The sequence below is a fragment of the Cibotium barometz genome, chromosome 28 (assembly GCF_041138505.1).
Source record: "Cibotium barometz isolate CiBa-2024 chromosome 28, ASM4113850v1, whole genome shotgun sequence".
Classification (NCBI taxonomy): Eukaryota; Viridiplantae; Streptophyta; class Polypodiopsida; order Cyatheales; family Cibotiaceae; genus Cibotium; species Cibotium barometz.
The window spans coordinates 15,980,852-16,003,022 of record NC_141073.1 but is presented as its reverse complement, the minus strand read 5'-3'; the positions used below and the strand labels follow the sequence as shown (position 1 = coordinate 16,003,022).

General features: G+C 39.2%; 1 protein-coding gene across 1 annotated transcript; it reads left to right on the top strand.

Annotated features, from left to right (window-relative positions):
• Nucleotides 1-14,605: 14,605 nt before the first annotated feature.
• LOC147622586 (uncharacterized) lies at nt 14,606-18,160 on the top strand. The gene has a single exon (XM_086822110.1). The coding sequence runs from the start codon at nt 16,077-16,079 to the stop codon at nt 17,823-17,825; it is 1,749 nt and encodes a 582-aa protein (XP_086678236.1). The 5' UTR covers nt 14,606-16,076; the 3' UTR covers nt 17,826-18,160.
• The last annotated feature ends 4,011 nt before the right edge of the window (nt 18,161-22,171 follow it).

The window sequence follows — 22,171 nt, the reverse complement described above, 5'->3', positions numbered from 1 at the left end:
CATAATAGCATAAAAATGCTATGAAAGGCATAAAAAGCTGGGAAAAATGCCTAAATAAATATGTTTATGTAGGGCCTCATAAATGGCCAGTACAAGCATGAAAAATGATGCAGTAGACCCTCTGGAGATGATATATAATCCAACATGCAAGCCAGTTAATTGGGACGTCCGCAAATCAAAAACCTGTAAGCCATTTCATACTTAGACTTCCCAACTTGCATGCTTGTGGACTTCCCAGCTTGTGTACATCCCAATTAGCGAGCATGTGTGATATTCTACACCGGACTCAAATGCTTCCGACTTGCATGTTTGCGGACTTCCCGAATTGCAAACATTACACTTAATCGGCTTGCAACCTTCTCGACTTGCAAGACTATGAGCTTCGCGACTTGCAAGGTTATGGCCTTGTGGCCTTATGGGCTTATAGGCTTCTTGGATTCTAGGCTTATGGGCTTCTCTGAATTCGAGTTTATGGGCTTATACATGCTTTTTCGACTTGCGGACTTACCAAGAGTGTGTTCACACGGGAAAAAAACCCCTACCAACACAAGGTAAAAAGTGCCCGTGTGTAGGGCTGGGACTTCCAGGCTAACAAACCCCCCTGAAGTGAATGGTGTGAATGGTGTCAACATGTACAAGGTGTAGCAAACTACCCTGGTAGAGGTAATATATTCAAGGCTTTGCGTAAAACCTCAAACTTTTCCCTGGAAAGGGACTTGGCAAATCCATCTGCCACATTGACATGTGTAGGCACATAAGTCAAGGCAATCTCTCTTGCATGGAGCCGTTTCCTGACATAATGATTTGTCCGCGCATGAAATACCGGATTTTGCACGACTGCTAATGCGATCTAACTGTCAGTGAAAATGGTCGTAGAAAACGACTATCTAACACCAAGATCTGCCAATAGATGGCGGAGCCATACACACTTCACAATAACTGTGAATGCTACCATGTTCTCAGCTTCACAACTGGAAGTGGCCACTACTGGCTGCTTCTTGCTGAGCCATGAAATACATGAACTGCCAAGAAGGAAACTGGTGGACACCTTAGTGTCATAACATCCTACCTAGTCACACTGTCAATGTAGCCGGACAAGCACAAAGAAGACGCATTGCTGTAAAACAATGAAAGTCATGAGTGCCTTGAAGGTAACAAAAGACACATTTGACTACTTGTTTGCCGATGCCTAGTGCCAAGACAATGCATAAATCTACTCAATTGTGATACTGCATACTAAACATCCGAACGAGTACTGCAGAGATATACAAGGAATCCGACAGCCTGCTGATAAGTGGCAACATCAAAAGGCTCGAAAGAGTTCTCGAGCGCTAGGCGTAGGCCTGGTTGCAATCTATCATTTGGAACCGTTCTAAGAACTGCTAAATGTATCTTCTCTGAGATAACATGATACCCCCCTCAACTCGTATAAATTGGATATCTAAATAGTAATGCAAAAGCGCCATGTCGGAAACACAAAATGCATGCTGTAAGCCAACTATGAAAGTTGAAATGTGCCCCTCATCACGGCTAGTCATGAGCAGATCATCCACATAAAGGTTCAAGATTATGAGATTATCCCCTAGAGAATACTCTCAATCGGGCTATTTTGAAACAAAAAAGAGAGCCAGTATGCATGAATTTTTTGATACCAAGCACGTGGAGCCTGTTACAAGCCATAGAGTGCTTTATGCAATTTGCATACCTTATGCTCTGCATGTTTTTGAACAAAGCCAGAAGGTTGAGATACATAAACCTCTTCCTACAAATCACCATTTAGAAAAGCAATTTTGACATCCAACTGATGTACATTCCAACCTTTATGTGCAGCTAATGCAACAAGAGTGCGGATGGTCGTCATACGTGAAGTAGGCGCAAAATTCTCATCATAGTCAATGCCTTCTCTCTGGGCATACCCTTTGGCAACTAAACGAGCTTTATAACGATCAATGGAGCCATCAGCCTTCCGCTTCAGTTTATACACCCACTTTGTGCCGATAGCATGCTTGTCGACAGGTAAGTCACATAACTCCCATGTAGCATTTTGTTCAATGGAGTCTAACTCCAAACGCATGGCTGCAACAACCCAATTGTCATCTTCCAATGCATCAAAATGAGAAAGGGGCTCCTCATTACATGCGATAGCAACAAGGGCTATGTCAAGAAAATGAGATGCATGTCGAGTGGCAGCTCGTGTCCGGCCTGACATAAGTGGAATCAGCTTGCTGTCACGGAGTCAGCAGGGAACTCTCTGAGTCACGGTTTGCTGCATCCTCTTCAAGTGATACATCACCCAAGGCATCCGGATCAAGCGGATCTAGAGCAACATGGGGAATGTCAGACTGTTGAATCTGCTGAATGTCAACAGCCAACAGAAGGCTGATTCCGAGTCAAAGCGGGCTCACCTAATTCAATACCTGTACCAAATAAGAGCAGCAATGTATCAAAAACATCTGAGGCATCAATTGATGTGGTTGTAGCCGACATGAAAGCATAGGTTGAGATGTAGACTCATCAAAGATGACATCTCTGGATACAATAAGCTTCCGAGTGGACAAAACATATAGCCTATATCCCTTGCTTTCACTACTATACCCCACAAAAATACCTTTCATTGCCTTTGCTTCAAGTTTATGTATGTGTTGTGCCGACACATGCACGTAAGCCAGACATCTAAAAACACGCATATGAGTGACTACATAAAATTTGCCTTTCTAAGCTTCATAAGTTGTCAGAGATTTCAATGCTTTAATTGGACAACGGTTCAACACATAATTGGTGCACATGACCGCTTCAAGCCAAAATCTAGATGGAAAAACTTTGCTCTAAGCATACATCTTGCCATTTCCATGAGTGTACAATTACGGCGCTCAGCCATACCATTCTCCTGGGGTGTATAAGGAGTAGTACACTGATGAGTAATACCAGCTGACTGTAGAAAAGCTAAAAACTCATGTGTCAAATATTAATGTCACGAGCTTATGGCTCTAAGCATTTTCAACCATAGGGAGAAACTGGCGAAAGAAAAAACAAGCATCCGATTTAGCTTTCAGATCATACACCCAACGAAAACAGATGTAATCATCAATGAAAGTCAAAGTACAGATGTCCTACAAAAGATAATGCCCTCATAGGGCCACATAAATCACTATGTACAAGCTGCAGTGGCCAAGTAGCTTGCACAGTGCCATCTTTCGGAAAGGAATGACGATGCATCTTTCCCAATATACATCTGTCGCATACATGCTTGTGTGGGAGCTGTATAGGTGGCAGCTCACCCTGTAACCGCAGAAGAGAAGGGAAGTTAAGGTGACCAAAACGAGCGCGCCAGAGCTCATATCACGCATAACCTATGATATGGAAGCAATCATAGCATCAGCATGAGAATCACTACTTTTGCCATAGCAATCATGGCATCAACACGAGAATCACTACTTCTGTCATACATGTCAAGCTTGTAAATGCCATTGCGTAATGTACTAGAAAGTAGAAGTGCATTTGAACTAGTTCTGTCATAAATGGAATGCATGCCGAAAGTAGAATGGTCGAATGAGGAAAGCCAAACGCTGACCGACTGACCGAGCAAAGCCTACTGATACAGCTGATAGACGAGGAAGTCTGATGTCGAAATCTGAAAGCTGTAAGTTCAATTGCTGACAAGGCAAAATCGACAAATGTAGCTGAATGGCGGATCAGGTACAACTGAAGCTGAATGTTGAATGTGCAAATGCCGCGACTGAGGAAAGCCAAAGGCTGCTCTGTTGACCAGGCCAAGTTGATGGAAGCAACTTAATGGCTGATGGAGCAGAATCGACAAACACAGAAGTCCAATGCTGAAGATTGAAAGCCGGTACTCAGACAATAACAGAAGTAGCAAAACTCGGCGGATACTAAAATCCAATGTCGAAAGCTTTTGAAAGCTGAGTGTAGTGCTAGTGTGCAGGGTTGGCCAGAATGTACGGTAGCATTGAGGAAAGCTCACCAATGTACAAAGGAGGCAAAAACCCCAGATTTGTATAAAGTGCCACATGCGAGGGCATACCTAGGATGTACGACGACAAAGACTGACGACACCAATACTGTACAGAATGAGGTAGAAACCCTAGATCTAGAAATGCGAGAGCTTACCCAAGAGATGTACAGCAGCGGCGAAAATGAATGAACCACGACAGAGAATAACGGTGAGGAGCTGTTGGCACTGAAACCGAAGCCGTGAACCAAGGCCACCATAAACACAAGCTCTGATACCAATGTTAGATGAGAGAGAAGATACTCTGCACACTCACATAGACACCCGCACACACACAGTAACAAAGAAGCTCAAAGAGCAAGAGAGACGAAGCTCGATGTTAGAAAGTACTGAATAATAATGATATGAAATGAGTGGAGTACAAGAGTACAAATAGCCCTAGCCCTAGGACTGATGTGGCTAACACACAAGAGTGTGTTCACATGGGAAAAAACCCTTGCCAGCACAAGGTAAAAAGCGCCCGTGTAAGGGTGTTCACACCAAGGACTTCCAGGCTAACATTCTCAGCTTGCGGACTTTGTGATAAACTAGCTTGCGAGTTTCTGGCTTGCAAGTTTATGGACTTGCGAACTTATGGGCTTATGGGTTTCTTGGATTTTGGGCTTATGGGCATACAAGATTCCTGATCGACTACAGACTTCCCAACTAATCGGCTTGCATACCCATGGACTTCCCTGCCTGCACGCTTGTAGACTTCTTGGCTCACGGACTTTGGGCTTAACCAGCTTGTAGGCTTCCCGCTTGCAAGGTTATGGATTGTAGGCTTATGGGCTTATGGATTTCCCAGATTCAGGGGCATAGGGGTATAAAGGATTCCCTAGCTTATGGAGTTCCCAACTAACTAGGCTTATGGGTATACAGGCTTCTCGCCTTGTAGACTTGCAAGCTTACACACTTGCGGGCCTGCATGCTTCCCAACTTCCGGTCTTGCGGGCTTGTGGACTCCCCAACTAACTGGCTCGTAGGTGTCTCGGTTTGCGGACTTCCCAACTAGCTGGCTTGCATACTCATGGACTTCCCGGCTTACATGCTTGCGGAATCCCAGCTTGGCCGACTTTGTGCTAGCTTGCGGGCTTCCCGCCTTGCAAGTTTATGGGCTTATGGGCATATGGGCTTATGGGCTTGTAAGCTTCTTGGCTTGCATACTCGTAGACTTTGCAGCTAACATGCTTTCAAACTTCCTGGCTTACAGACGTCCCAATTAATCGGCGTGCATGATATTCTATCGGGCTTGCATGTTTGTGGACTTCCTGACTTTCAAACTTTGGGCTTAACCGGCTTGTAGGCCATCCTGGCTGGGCTTATGGACTTCCTGGCTTGCATACTTGTTGCAGACTTCCCACTTAACCGGTTTGTAGGATTTTTGACTTGCAAGCTTATGAGCTTGCAGGCCTATGGGCTTCCAGCTTCTCATTCCAAGCTTGCTAACTCCCCAACTAACCCACTTGCAAGATTCTCGAATTGTAGACTTCCCAACTAACCGGCTTGCATATTCATGGCCTTCCTGGCCTACATGCTTTCGGACTTCTCGGCTTGCAAAGACTGTGTGATTAACTAGCTCACAAGACTTCAAGCCACTGGGTGAATGTGGCTCTGTAACCATCTCTTCATGTGATCAAATATTGCTATGGGGTCATATCGTCATTTGATAAAATATGGTCCTAGGGCCATATCTTCAAAGCTTTATTTGGCTCTGTAACCATATGGGTCTTCTTTTGATAAGATATGGCTCTAGGGCCATATCTTCAAAGTATAGACACCAGTTAAACCATTTCTTCATTTGATAAGATATGGCTCTATGGCCAAATTGTCTCTCAATTGTCTCTATGGTTCTCCTAGGGCCGTCTTCCTCAAAGAACCACAAATCAAGGTCCAAGACCTGGCTCTATGGATTTAGGGACATAACTTTGAAATTGTAATTTAAGATGGCACCTAAGCCATATCTTCATTTAAATAGATATGGCTTTAGCCATATCTTTGTTTGATATCTCTCTCTCTCTCTCTCTCTCTCTCTCTCTCTCTCTCTCTCTCTCTCTCTCTCTCTCTCTCTCTCTCTCTCTCTCTCTCTCTCTCTCTCTCGGTTATAAGGAGCAAGATACATATAAGCTTTGACTTTCTCTATGGATCACAAGCAGGAGCACACAACAATACACAAAAGTTCTCTCTCTCTCTCTCTCTCTCTCTCTCTCTCTCTCTCTCTCTCTCTCTCTCTCTCTCTCACACACACACACACACACACACACACACACACACTTAATAGGGATTAAAAATTTATAGAGTATGTTTGGAAAAAAAAAAGAGTTTGGATTGAATTAAAAACACACATACCACACACATGCACTTCATTTTCTTTAATATGATTGATTCAAAACACACACACACACACACACACACCCATATAAAAAAATAGATTTAAAAACATGTCCATGAAAAACTTATGGTGGCAGAGTGGTAATTTGTGTACCTCAAAATTGTGTGTATGCGAGGACAAGAAATACACATATTGGCAACTTGCATTTGACACTCCCAAATAAGTACTTTAATAGTTTATAGCTTAGAGGTATGGATCCAAATGATTTGTACCAAAAGCATGCCTGTATTGATTTTGGACTTCAATTTTCAAATTCAAATTTGGGACGAACATTTTTGAAATTTTGAGATATTGCTCTAGGGCAATATTCGTCAAACCTATGGCTTTAGGGCCATATCTCCATACCTTGAATCACCTACCTTTAGGGTAAAATCCATCAAAGATATGGCTCCATGGCCATATCTCCATACCTTGAGCCACCTACCTCTAGAGGAGATATGGCTCAAGGGTACTTTCTCCACACCCTCCTTTAGAGACATGAGCTACCAATCTCTTGAGGAGATGGCTCTTCAACCATTTTTCAGAGCCATGCTGACACAGTTTAAGCTAGATGTGGCCACAAAGCCATTTCTCCACTACCATGGCCATGCAACTCTAGATCTAAGAGCTAGAATTCAAGCCCCATGATATGGCAAAGCCCTAACCCCTAGTAGATGGGAAGGTATTGCTCTATGGCCGTATCTCCCAGACACCTTGAGCTACCACCTCTAATTAACTATTGATCTTGCCCTATCTCTAGAGGAGACAAGGCTCTAACACCAAAATTTATTAAAGTAAGGGGTGACATGGCCACAAACATGGCTATATTGCCATATCTCTCTACCTTGAGCTACTCACCTCTACATGAGTTATGAACCACCTCTAATTAACTATATCTTGTCCTATCTCTAGATGAGGCAAGGCTCTAACACTAAAATTTATTATAGCAAGGGGTGACATGGCCATATCTTTAATGATTCTATGGCCATATCTCCATGCCAGGATCTACCCACCTCTAACATCTTAACCTAGACTTAGATCCCATGTTATGGTTTAGAAGAAATATTTCACTAGAGAGTAAGGGCAGATATAGCACTAGGGCCATTAGTATCCTCAAAAGAAATGGCTATACGACTATTTCTCCATACCTTGAGCTACGTACCTCCAAAAGATATGGCCATAATCCACTAGAGAAAGGGGATATATTACACTAGTGTCATACCCTTACAAGATATGATGGCTTCATGGCCATGTTTCTATACCTTGAGCCACCTACCTCTAGAAGGGAAATGGCTATACGACTATTTCTCCATACCTTGAGCTACGTACCTCCAAAAGATATGGCCATAATCCACTAGAGAAAGGGGATATATTACACTAGTGTCATACCCTTACAAGATATGATGGCTTCATGGCCATGTTTCTATACCTTGAGCCACCTACCTCTAGAAGGGAAATGGCCCAAGGGTCATTTCTTCACACCCAGATCTAGAGGCATGAGCTACAAATCTCTTAAGGAGATATGGCCCTATAGCCATTTCTTTAGAGCCCAACCAAAAAAATTAGCCCTATATCTAGAGGAGGCAAAGTTGTAACACCAAAATTTATTAAAGCAAGGTGTGATCTACCTACCTTTAACATCATAACCTAGACTTTGAGCCCATGTTATCTTTTAGAAGCAATATTTCTCTAGAGTAAGGGGCGATATAGCACTACGGTCGTTAGTATCCTTAAAAGATATGGCTATGCGGCTATACAACCATTTCTCCATAGCTTGAGCTAGGTACCTCTAAAAGATATGGCCATATTCCACTAGAGCAAGATATTACACTAGTGCCATATCCTCAAAAGATGCAATGGATCCATGGCCATGTTTCCATACCTTGAGCCACCTACCTCTCGAAGCGATATGACCACCCAAGGGTCATTTCTTCACATCAGCTCTAGAGGCATGAGCTACAAATCTCTTAAGGAGATATGTCCCTATAGCCATTTCTTTAGAGCAATGATTGCAAATCCATGTGTGCAACCACATAATCCATGGAATTATTCACACATGAAATTAAGATATAAGCGGAACATTGAAATCCATGCATGGATGAGGTGTGTAGTTTATGCAACACATGGATTTGTCGGATGATCTATGGATTGGCTAATGACATGTGTGGAACTAGGAAATCCTATTTGCCACATCATAATCCATGATTGGTCAATCATTGAGGGGATCTCTATATTGAAAATTATATTGATGTAGCACATAAAACTATGCATGTACAAGTGGAAGTGTACATTTTGATGCTTCTTCCCTATCAGAAGGTAAATCTATTTTTGATACTTCTTCCCTATTATAAAAATTATTAGAAGGTAAATCTAATTTTAAATATAATTAGCTATAAATAGAACTAATTTATGCTAAAGAATATTAATTTTGAATAGAAGAAAATGAAGATTTAAATATTGATGTGATATAAAATGGTAAGTAATATTTCTCCAAAAAAAAGATATCTAATCCAACTTTGATATGCCTTGCCAAGATTGAATCTCCTTCTAACATCTCCATCAATACAATATTTCAATTTGAAACAACCTAAAATGGTAAGTAATATTTCTCCAAAAAAAAGATATCTAATCCAACTTTGATATGCCTTGCCAAGATTGAATCTCCTTCTAACATCTCCATCAATACAATATTTCAATTTGAAACAACCTAAAAGAAAAAAAACCACACAAGACCAACCATATCTAACCACTAAAGTCATGTGCTTGTTGTGGTATGTTACTACTAAGCATTGGGAAATGGGAGGCTCTTTAAGGGGACTGATAAATGAAAAGCACAGTTTAAAGCAAACCGATGCTCTCTATCGATGTGCAAAAAATGTACTTGGTAGGGAAGGTGTTGTGGAAGACTTACTGCAAAACCAAACTCAAGGTCTAATTAACCTCTAATGACTAGAGATCCTTCACCATGCTTCTCTCGCTAATGAAATGGCATGTGCCCTTTTCGTAAATGTTTACAATAGCCTTCAATGTTGATAAGACTAATAACATAATAATTATGAAACATATATTTTGTTTAATTTTGACAACCTAAAACTTGAGAAAATATTACATTTTCTTTGTTTTAATTTAAATACTTGATTGGTTTAAAGTAGAGCAGCATTGAATTTTATGAAGCCTAATAACACATATTTTGACCACACCCACATATATTAAATTATATATGTGTGTGTATGTGTGTGTGTGCGTGTGCATATATATGTGTGTGTATGTGTGTGTGTGCGTGTGCATATATATATATCTATACATTTAAAGATTTGATTTAAAGTTACAACTAAAAGATTTCCAAGAGTAAAGGCCAACATTGGTACCAAAGATTTAAAGATTTGATTTAAAGTTACAACTAAAAGATTTCCAAGGGTAAAGGCCAACATTGGTACCAAAAAAACTTTGAAGAAAAACCTCCCAAATTATCAAACATTTCTTTTTCTTTCTCTGTATAAAGCAGTATTTTAGATTAAGACAAGAATAGATTAATAGTAATTTCAAATTGATAAGGTACTTGCATGTTGATCACAAGTTAGGATTCAAGTCTTAGTAAGAGGAACGTGTCCAATTGTATGATAAAAGGGAGGCAAAAAAAAAAAGTTATGAGGGATACACGATAGATTTAGTCTAGTCAAGGTTTGGAAAAACGAAGGGGAAATGAGAGAACTATAGTGGGTTTTCTACTTTGGATTTAGTGTATGTAGTTTTGAATCTGAAGCATTGATGTCCCTCAATGCTTTTACCACTAGCCAAAGTGAATACAATAAAAAAAAATATTATGTTTTGATCATGTTATACTTTTTACTCTCTTTGTAAGTTTACTTCTTAATCTCTTTGTACTTCTTACTCTCTTTGTAAGTTTACTTCTTACTCTCTTTGTAAGTTTACTTCTTAATCTCTTTGTACTTCTTACTTTTTTTCTTATCGCTACACACATCATTGATGCACAAACACCTGTGTTAATTTGTTTGTACGTAGTTTGTACATACAAACACCTGTGTTAATTTGTTTGTACGTAGTTTGTACGTACAAACACCTGTGTTAATTTGTTTGTACGTAGTTTGAAGTTCAACACTATCTACAATTATAAGGTGAATAATAAAACCATACCTTGCCACATTGTTGATTTTTTCCAAGAAAATAGTACTAATTTTTATGCATTATAAAGGTTTGGTTCAATAAATACCTTACGTGCAAAATACATCAGCATGGATGTTTCATGATGCTATCACATTACATTCTTATGTTTTTAGTGTTACAACAACTCCACATCAAGACATGTAAATCATAGTTAGAGCCTTGTCAGAATGTAGTAAGAAAATAACCACTCCACCTTTCAAGAGATTAATTGAACCTAGACATGGTGCTCATAATTGTAGCAATAAGATTTATCCTTAACCAACTAACATCTATCAATAATAGGAGAGAGAGAGAGAGAGAGAGAGAGAGAGAGAGAGAGAGAGAGAGAATAAACTACATTAAAGAACTATTTGTTTAATCCCCTCTTGCATGTATATGACATGTAATTCGTCTAATTAAAAAAGAAACCCCTCCGTGCACTTAGGTGCTTTGTTACATATGCATAAAGTGACCTCTGAGAGAGAGAGAGAGAGAGAGAGAGAGAGAGAGAGAGAGAGAGAGAGAGAGAGAGAACCTTTTGTTTATATTAGTTTATGTAAAGCTTCCTATAGATTACGATTGACATGTCTCACAAAAAAAGGGTCTTCTTTTGGATTTTGTCATCGACTTTAATATGTGGGAGATTTACACATAACCAAACATTATGATTGATAGTGGGAATCTTTAAAATGTGAGACATTTCCATGCAGCCACTCATTGTCATTGATAGTGGTTTCTTAAATGTAAATAGTTGTGTTGAATGGCAAATATTTTAAACATTTATGTTGAATGGTTGACATTTTAAATATAGGAATTTACTTATCAACTAATTCTATCATTACAACTTCATACATGAACACTTATAATACTTATTTTTTTAGTGTTTGTATTTGGCTTGCTAGCCATACAAGTAACCTTAAACTTATAAGGGTAAAAATGTATATACAAGTAAGTGGTTAGAATGTGAGAGTGCTAATCAATTATGGAAGTGTAAAGAAGCTACTCATACACAATGTAGTGATGAGGGTAGTGTGTGTTAAAGTGATAACATGAGTGTCGCTATATATAGGCTTGATAACCATCACGATGAAGAAAAACAGTCCAAAGGCTCACTAACAAAAGGGATTGAAGAGGAACTATCAAAGCATGGTAAAATCCTTGCTTTTTTCATCATTTCTCTACTACTAGGATAAACGACAGAATTTACAATATATACCTTGTAGCCCCATTGTTTTTTAAGTGAATGTAAGAATGGAAAGCCATTAGAAAAATAAGCAAAAGAATGACATCTAAGGTGGTTATTTTAGTAAATGTAAGAATGGGAAGTCGTTATAAAAATAAGCAAAGGAATGACAGATGAGAATGGTGACAGAATGGAAAGTCATTGTTTTTTTAGTAAATGTAAGAATGGAGAGTCATTATAAAAATAAGCAAAGGAATGACAAATAAGGTGGTAATTTGCTTCGGGGATTATTATCTTGAGAGTTTATATTTACAAGGGTGTCATGATATGATGGTGCGATTTAAAGGTAGATGGAATATCGATGCATGCATGCTTTAAAGCTATATGCAATATAGATTAATGCATGCTATTTAAAGGTAGATGGAATATCGATGCATGCATGCTTTAAAGCTATATGCAATATAGATTAATGCATGCTAGTTGATAAATAGCGTGGGTTTGTGACCGGTAAGGAGGAGGTCCTCGGTACAAATCTCGTAGGTTCCCTGGTGGCATCTGGTCAGTTTGTTGAATTGTATCACCTTCCAGCAAAAGACCAAGCCGCCCTCAGTTTGGCACTCAAGTTGCTAGTCCTACATAAGAATTTATTAAAGGGGGGAAAAAACATTATAGATGGGCCACGTCTTACCCTAATGCAACAATGACCATTTGTATCCATCCAATGATTTAACAAATAACAAGTGTAAGGTATGAGTCTAATAAAGCTAAGAAGCTTTATAAACAAAGATTGTTATGAAAGTAAGGAGTTGTATAATCAAAAATGATAATCTAATGAACATTCTTATCATGAGATTGTGTGTGTGTGTGTGTGTGTGTGTGTGTGTGTGTGTGGGCATACATGTTCTTATGTGGCTTCTATGCAAGTGCTTGCGTATGCATGTGCTTGTGTCAAAGTGTGTGAATGTGGGCATGCACATGCACATGTGTGTGTGTGAGAGTGTGCACACATGGGTGTGTGTGTGTGTGAGTACACGCATGCACATACATGTGCACACATGCGCGTGTGCATGTGTGTGTGTGTGTGTGAGAACGCACGCACAACCAACAAAGGCAAGCTTCTTGAAGATGTATTTTATTGCTCTCAAAAAAAGTTATAATCATGGATATTTCATTAAACTAAATTAAGCATTTATTATTATTAATTATAATAATAAGTACTTAGTTTATTTTATTAAACTAAATTAAGAACTTATTAGTTTATTTTTACTAATTAAGCATTTATTATATTAAACTAAATTAAGTATTTATTAATTATTAATTATAATTCTACATATTTATATAAATCTATAATCTTTCATAATTGATGGCAAGACTAGAAATGCTAGCCAAGATTTTCACACATCTCAAATAAAAAAAGCTTGTGAATTGAGCAATAGTCTTTTAAGCCAATGATGTTGATTCAATTCACCAAAGTGTTTTGCTTCCACCTTGCATCCAACCTTCCTAAACTGGAAGTTTAATTTTGAAAATGAACTTTTCTCTTTAGTGGACCCTAGGCAACTTTTACAACACTCTAGCAACTAAACAACCCCCATTGGGTGGCATCGGCTTTCAGTCAAAAGTTTGTAAATCTAGCCTATCTTTTTGTGTGTGTGTGTGTGTTTTGGGTTTTTTTTCAGGCCGCGCGGGGGGGGGGGGGTTTGAGTTGGTTTAACTTTAGTCTTTTAATTATTCACATTTTAATAAACAGATGAAAATATGTTATTTTCAATGTTTGAAAGTGACCTAAATGATTATTCTTTAAGGTGGAGCCTCATGGTTAGATTGTTCACACAAATAGACGTTTGGCCTAGAGATAAAGCAACTTCCACAGTGACAACTTTTTCTTGATTCTTTGATTGTTTTAATCTATAGCTTTTTTTGTTTTGTTTCAAGAGGTGTTTAAGAACCTTTTTTTAACAAAAAACTAAGAACATTTATGTGCCAAAGTGAAAACTATATACAAGTCATTCAACTTCAATCCAATATATTCACAAAAAAACCTACAAGCTATGTACAATAAACTTGTAATTTTTTAATTTGCATGCAAAAAAAGTTTGATATTTCAAATTCTAAGAATTTCTAATTATAGTTTAGCTAAGAATTTTGCAATGTTTCAAAAAAAACACCAGTAAAATTCTAAAGCTACAATTTCTTGAGAAATTGAACACTTCTTCAAATGGAGCTTAAGGAAATAGCAAGTGCCCTAGAAATCCAAATATCTTAGTGTCTCTATTGTATAATTTTAATAATTGTTCTTTTTGCTAGAATTGGAGATTTAAACTTCAAAATTGTGTGTTTTTGTCTCATTACAGAAACATCTTGTGGAGAGGTTTATCATTAGTCCATTTATACATCAATGGCGAACATGCCATGGAATGTATCCATGAGTCTTTAATATGTACTTGGCTAAACAAAGGACTTCTTTTTTCTCACACATAATAACTAAAAACTATAGCCCATGGGAGCATGGGAGTCATAGTTGCTTTTTGATGGCCGTCACGCCCATGTTTTAGCATTTCGGTCGTAAAATACTTGCAAATTTTAAAATGCCCTTAAAAATTTACACTAAAATACAAAAAAAATTGTTACATTTCACCAAACCCGTCAATTTTGAAGGGCAAGGGTGCCTGTAAAAAATCAAGCCTGACATTGGGAGTCTCTTACAAGTTATATTCAAGATATTTACACATCTTAAGCGGAGAAGCACTAGTCAGACGAGCAAGATACTTATCCAAGTGACATCTATGGTGACTTGTTAAAAATTTCATACTTCCAAGTTTCTCTCTTAATGCTTAACATTAACTATAATCCTTAATCCCCATACCTCTTCGTGTCATCATAGGTTGTGCATGTCTCGTTTAAAAGCCTCCTCCTCTTCTGCTTCTGCTTCTTCTTCTTCTTCTTCTCAGAGGTTGTTCATTAGAAAACCTGAAGATTATTTACACTGGACTTGTTTATAGAAAACCTGGAGATTATATACACTGGACTTGCAAAATTTTCGTTTTTACTTGTGAAATTATTTTCTCGATATGCCATTTCAGTTATATTTTGAGTTAAAATTTTGCAAATTCTCATCAATAACCTTCAAAATTTTAGGACTCTAGGGTTTGTGATTTGTTGACAAAAAAGTTATCTTAGAGAGAAATATATATATATATTTTCCCTAATTTCCTAAATTACAAATTTTAACGATGTTGCAAATTATTGTGAAATAAATATTATTTGTTGTGTTGCTGTCTGTTGAACTTGTTATTATATATATACAGACTTTTCTTCATCTAATTAGTGATCTCTCAGCTCTGTCATTCTTTCTTCTTTTGCACTTCACGCCTGTCTGCAAAACCCTAGTCTCAAAGCTGCCATGGCCACCTGCTACTCAATCCATGCCCTTTGGTTCCCTTAATCACAAGCTTAATCACTAACTTTTTCTTAAATCAACGAGATCCATGCCCTTTGGTACCCTTAATCACAATCTTAATCCCCACCTTTTTCTAAAAGCTTCGAGATTTATGTCCTTTCTGAGATCAAAGACGTTAAAACCTCCGGTTTGCTGCACATTAATGGCATTCTTTACCCCGTATTCCAAAACCCCTTCAATGCAGTCTTCTTTTGCACTCCACGCCTCTCTGCAAAGCCCTAACCTAAAAGCTGCCACAGCCATCTGCTCCACAATCATGCCCTTTTGTACCCTTAATCACTAGCTTTTTCTTAAGTTAATGAGATTCATCTCCTCTAGTCCTTTTAAGCACACCCTTTCCTGAGATCAAAGACATTAATGGCTTTTGTAACCTCCTAATGCTCAAATTTACTGCATATAAGGGTTTTTGCAATGTTCAATTCAAACGAGATTTTGCTCCTCTAATCGTGGGAATTGCGGCCTTGTTTAGGATTGCAGGAAAGAGGAAGAATCATGCCGAGAAATCCCCTCAATTTGCCGTTAAATGAACTCTCTCAAGCTCCATTTAACCTGAATCAAGAAATTTTGTGCCCTAATGATCTGATTTAACCTTACTAGTGAGCAACAAGTCTGCTCGAATCAAGAGAGATCATGTGATACAGCCCTGCAATTCTGCCCAACTGTATAGGTTCAATCTTGCTCACTAAAGGCGCGTTTAATCCCGGTCTTGGAGGGTGCATCAAAAGATTTTCTGCCCTGATGATGTGTGGAGAAGCCCATGATGTGATTAAGCCCCATTAGGGTTTCAACAGTCATGATGTGATTCAACCCCTTTAGGGTTTCAGGAAAAAAAGCTCCCACAGAATTCCGTCACGGTTTCTCTCCATGCCGCTGCTTGCATCTCCAAGCTATGGTGGACTCTCCAGCATCAGAACACAGCACCAGCCATGACCTGCTGCTCAGCACGGCCGAAGAGGAATGGATCAAGAAAGCGCAAGAGCTCTGCGCCGTCCTGCTCTCTGAAGCTGCCCTCGTCCAAGCTTTCAGAGGGAGATGGATCGTGATTAGCTCTAGGCTGCAGCGCCTCTCCGAAACCCTAGAAACTTTGTGCGATTCCGCGTCCCTCAAACAGAGTTTTCTTCATCTCAAAGCTACCCTGCCGCAGATTGTTGGATCGCTTGAAGAAGGCAAAGCACTCGCGCAGAGAAGCATCGATCTCAGCTATGGCGGAAAGCTTCTGATGCAGAGCAATCTGGATGCTCTGGCAACGAAGCTTGACCTGCATCTGCGCGATCTGGAAGTTGTGAAGGGCGGCGTCAGGCAGCATGAGAGGGCCATTGCAATTGCTATAGCCACCAGCACAGAAAACCCTAACCAAAACCCTAACGAAAACCCTCCCAAAAATCATAGGAAAGAGCATGTCTGGGATTTGTTTTCCAAGCTCAGAATGGGCAATACAGAGGTGAAGAAAGCTACATTAGAAGCTCTGATACAGTACCTGAGAGAAGGTGAGAAGGCTGTCTTGCTTGTTGGGCATGAAGGGGACCTGCCTCGCCTCATCCATTTACTTGACTCTAGCTTGCAGGTTATCCGTGAGAGGGCGGCCCATGCCGTGTCTATGCTGGCCATGGCAGATGAATGCAAGAAAGTCCTCATGGCAGAAGGTGCCCACCCCCCTCTCATCAGAGTCTTAGAATCAGGAAATCCCCATGCCAAAGAGAAAGCTGTGCTTGCCCTCCTCGAACTCACATATGTCTCTGAGAATGCCCATGCAGTCGCCTCCCATGGTGGCATCCCTCTCCTTGTCAAGCTTTGCAGACATGGTACTCCCACGGCCAGCGCATGTGCAGCTGGAACCCTCCGCAACTTGGCTAGAAATGAGCACATCCGACGATTGCTTTCTGAAGATGGCGCTGTCGAAGCCCTCATTGGCTTGGTCACGTCTGGCACTTCCCTAGCTCAGGAGCAAGCTGCAGAGGCTCTACAGTATCTCGCATCCGGGAAAGATGACAGGATCCGCACCCTTATTGCCAGACATAAGGGCATCCAATCTCTTTTGACATTTCTCAAACATGCCCCATCACCCAAAGCACAGGAGACCACGATCTGTGCTCTAAGCAATCTTGCAACATCTGCAACCAATGCCAAGGCTTTGGTAGCAGCAGGCTATGTCACCCAACTGACTGAACTTCTCAAGACAGGGTCTTCCACAGTCCAGCAGCTGGCTGCTTCAGCCATATGCATTCTCTCTTCCTACATAGACTTGAAGAAGCAAGTGGGTGAGGCTGGATGCATAGCTCCCCTCACCAAAATGCTGGAGGCCAAAGATAGTGCAGAGCAAGAGGTTGCAGCCCAGGCTCTTTCCACTCTTCTGCTTGTGAACAGCAACCGCAAAGAGTTCTGCAAGGAGGAGAAGGGCATTTTGCGCCTGGTGCAGCTCCTAGATCCTCATAACCAGAGCATAGCCAAGAGGTTCCCCATGTCTGCACTCTTGGCTCTCTCAGGCAGTAGCACATACAGGAAGAGGATTATGTCCGCTGGAGCCCGGCCTCATCTCGAAAAGCTAGCAGAGATGAACGTCGTGGGTGCCAAGAAAACTCTGGACAAGATTGGGGGCAAGAAGCTTCTTAGCATCTTCACCAGGCACAAATCATCATAAAGAGGAAGAGCTGCAGATTAGTCAAGATCTCAAGCACTAAGGGCTTGCTGTTTTTCCTTTTTTCCTATTATTGTATTATTTGATTTTCTTTAGTTTTCAGTTCTTCACATCTATTTTGGGCGAGTGATACCAATAATACATCGGGCTAAAAGAGTGGATATATATCATACAGTTTTGGACACACGACTTTCTTTGTACAGAGGCTTTCAGAGTATGTATAAGAGTTTTCCAGAGTCACAAACCTTGTACAATATGCTCCAGTGTGTTTAGGACAAAGCATTCAAAACCACATACAGACTTTTTTGTACTTTCAATAAAGTATATCTTTCTTGCAATATATTGATCATCTTAAATTGTTTTGCAATTCTCTTTTCATAAATTGCTGTGGCATAGCTGATTAGTCCTACATTTGATTACTTCGAATATGTTGATAGACCATTGCTGCTAATGGGCGTTGACGATGATGATGTTAGGGCAAATCCTGCGGTGAGCACCATCAACGCTTGCTTGGCGGCCAGCTCTGTATATATATACTGTGTAAAGGCTAGGCATCAATCCCAGCAGCCTGAGGACCATGATCTGATCACCCCATGAGGTGCTGATGGGTGCGAAGGTATGTGTAATTGGCATTAAGTGTGCTTGGGCAGGTTATAGAACATACTGCAACCACCTCCCATCTGTGGGGAATTGGTCCTGGTCCAGTTGGATGCACAAGATTGCCCATTTGTCCTTGGGTGGAGGATTGTCTGTAAAGCATCTATCGAAGTAACTTGTAACATTTTGGAGAAGCTAAGCATGACAGCAATGCAGAGAACATGACCCACCCGTGAGCGGGGGGGGGGGAGATGGGGGGGGGGGGGGGGGGGGGGGGGCACTATCATAGCTGCCCATCAGGGCAAAGAGGCAAGCATGATTATTAATCATGCTTCAAACTTCTATATCATTTTAGTAGGATGGCAAGCTGCATGTATTGAATATTAGAATGATTTTGCTAATCAAGAAGTAGGGAATTGCAATAAGGTTGCAATTGCTGCGAGGATTGCACTAGGATGGAATTGCAATGTTATTGCAATTGTTGCACAAGAAAACAGAGTCAGTGTAACGTGCCCCGGAAGTTCCAGATAGCTGAGATTCCAGGTGTTTGATGTTGAAGGCAAAGTGTTCCTGCAAGAAGCGCATCTCCAAATGTGAAATACATGCCATGTGTGCATGATGGTATTCAGAAGGGCATGTGGTCCTTGTGTCCATTGGGGATGCATTTTGGTGTTTGAAGGAATGGTCTTCTTTACTTGGGCAGCATAGGAATGCTTTTTTGAATGCTGCAAGCACACTCATCCACTTGGCATCACCTAATTGCCGAAGTAAAAATAAACATTTTAATGAAGCTAAAATATACCTCTGCTAAAGGAAAAAAAAGCTTACCCTTCTTGAAGACTTGGATGTGAGGAATTGTGAGAGGATTCTTATGTTCTCAATTGCTAGAGCATCTACTTTGCTTCCAACAATTACTCTCCAAATTTTGATAGGTATGCTTTTGATACCTCTTTTATTTTTACTTCATTGGTGAGCAATCACTATCTGTTCTCTTACTGTACTCTTATCATATTTGATTATGGCATCTATCTTTCTTCTTAGCAATTCTGATGAGAAAGAATCAAATCACTAACAAACAAGCTCAAAAAAACAAACATCTACTCTAAAAACAACATAGCTAAGGTATGATTAAGGTTGGTGATAATTTTTCAACAAGCTTACAAGGAGTCTCAAAGACATGCTAGCTGAGAAACCACATGCACAGCTATCTAAGCATCCTAGTTGACACTCTTTCTTATACATTAAATGCCATGTATGTTCAGAAATACCTAGTTACATATTATAGGTATGATGACAAGTGTAAAGACTTGCTGTATATATTGTGTTTAGAAATTTTGAGGAGTTAATCTTTCCTATTTAAACTATTTTGTGATGGATATCCCAAGATATCCATGACTCCATGTCATTTTATGTACTTGTTGCTTTGGAAAGTCTACGGTAGATACATTAATTGTGCATTTAGAAAAATATTAGTCATATTATTGTATTTTTAAAGGCTCAAGCTATAGTTGTGCATGATTCTATTGTATGTTTTAAAGCTCAAGCTATAGTTCTGTCCATTTCACGAATGTATTAAGTGATAATAATTAGGTGTTGCATATGGGGTCTAATATCAATAATTGAATATCCATGTTTGCATGCCATAAGAAAAACAAATTTTTAATTAAATTCTTCTGAGAATATAACTTTAGGTTCTCATTTAGTGTTGGAGATAAGACTCTCCACGTAATGAAGGTTCTCAAATTTATTAAATTAATTATCAAAGTTTAAAAATTAATTATCAAATGTGCATGTGGTAGTTAATTTTTTTAAAGAAATTGTTTTGTTTTTTAAATTCAAATCATGCCATGGTTGTGTTGATTTCTTCTACCCTAAACAAAGCAATAGTTAAGCAAATTTCCTAATAATGATTTATCTTTTAAAGAAAAAGAAAAGGTTGTAGCAATGCTAATAGTTTAATGAATATAATATCGCACATGTTGATGGATCTATGTAAATAAAATACCTTGAAAAATCATCTTTCTTGAGGGAGTGAAGACCATCTAGTTAACTTCTTTACTATGCTAAGAGCAAGCCTAAAAATAGAATGAAAATAATCACTTCTACTTTTGTTAAATGTGAATCTTGATACTATATAAAAAATAAAAAGCACAACTTTTCAAACTAGAATGTAGATAACTCATGAGAGAATCATCATTTAGAGAACTACTATCTACAAATACGATAGTTTTGTATGCTCTTTGTTTAGCTCCTATGAGTACTATTGCAATAACCATTGCTGTGAGACTGTCGGTGTTCGGTCAAGACCTGGCACTTGCGTGGTTTGGAACCACCTAGTCGGCTCCTGAAGAGTGTGACTAATGTAACTGTGCCCAATGTGATAAGTCAACGCTGTATGTTGAGCTACCTGTCTGCCTAAGCTTGGGGATTTAGTTGTGGCTACAAGCAGGTTAGTTCCTAGGTATCCAGATAGGAGTTAACGTCTAGACAGGAGTGCACTTAACACAGAACAGACAAAACTATGTAGTGTAGAATAGAGACAAGTTAGAGACCAACCCATGATACATTCTTTAGTATTTGCTTGAGCTCTCAACAGTACAATACATTGGCAACTCTCAGCTTAACTATCCACTCAGTTCTCTATCCTCTAATTCACACATCCGAGAATAATCCCCTTTTGCTCTTACAACCATCCGAGTATTACCCGTTAGCAAGAAACCATTACAAAGTTGTTACAAAGCAAGAAAGCTTAACCCATAATAGTTCATTATATAACAGGACAGTCTGGGCGGTGGCCAAATGGGCTGCCAACAACAGTGACTAAGGATGTTGTTTCTTTAGTGTCATAATGCTTTCTTAATTTTTCAAGGAATGCTGAAATACTTAATTTGGGATAAAACAAAGGCACAAGTTTAAACTTAGGATGCTTTGTTAAAGTGGATTTAGACATATAGTGAAGACAAACATCCCTCGATCCACCATTATTTGTGTTAGTTTTGTGACTAACAAAAAAATATAACTTAATGTAATCACATATTTTTATGTCATTAATTTTTTTTTAAATATTTTTTCCCTTAAATGACTGACCTAATTGGACCATCCCCTACTTGATTTGTAAGATCAAAATTTAGAGCCTAGTATAGGGGTTATTTTTTGCATTACAGTACCCAATGATACTTGGCTAGAACTTTTTTAAGAAACATACCTTGATATTGCTTTGAATCTAACTTAGCAAACATGATAAAACTTTTTTTTGGGGAAATTATATATATATATATATAATTGTTTCCTTCAATTAGTCTAAAAGTTGAGAGGGTAAAGCTTCCTCTTTGAAAAGATAGATATTTTTACCCTAATCATTGACAAACAAAGGCTTTTAAACTAATACTACGCGGGATTGAACTTAAGTCACTTTCTAATACTACAGGGCTTGAACTTAAGCAAACAAAACTTGAGTAGCACATGAGGAGCCTCTGATGTGTTGAGACTCAAGTGTAGATTTTTCTTCAAATTTCATCATGGCCTTTAGTAGTCCATCTATTGGCTTTCGAGTCACATCCATTGCCTTCTTATTACTTACCATGTGAAAAAAAAAACACAAAAATGATGATTTAGTAATAACCTAGAGGTCAAAGCTTTATTTAGAGATACAACATCATAAATTTAAGAATCCATAGGCTTTTAGGGTTATCAATAGACATACATCACAATAAGCTTCTTAAAACTCCCTTCAAAGGTTGGAGCAAGTGGTT

Bases quoted from the DNA above. Each gene is read 5' to 3' on its own strand.
- LOC147622586 (XM_086822110.1), top strand. From the start codon at position 16,077: ATGGTGGACTCTCCAGCATCAGAACACAGCACCAGCCATGACCTGCTG.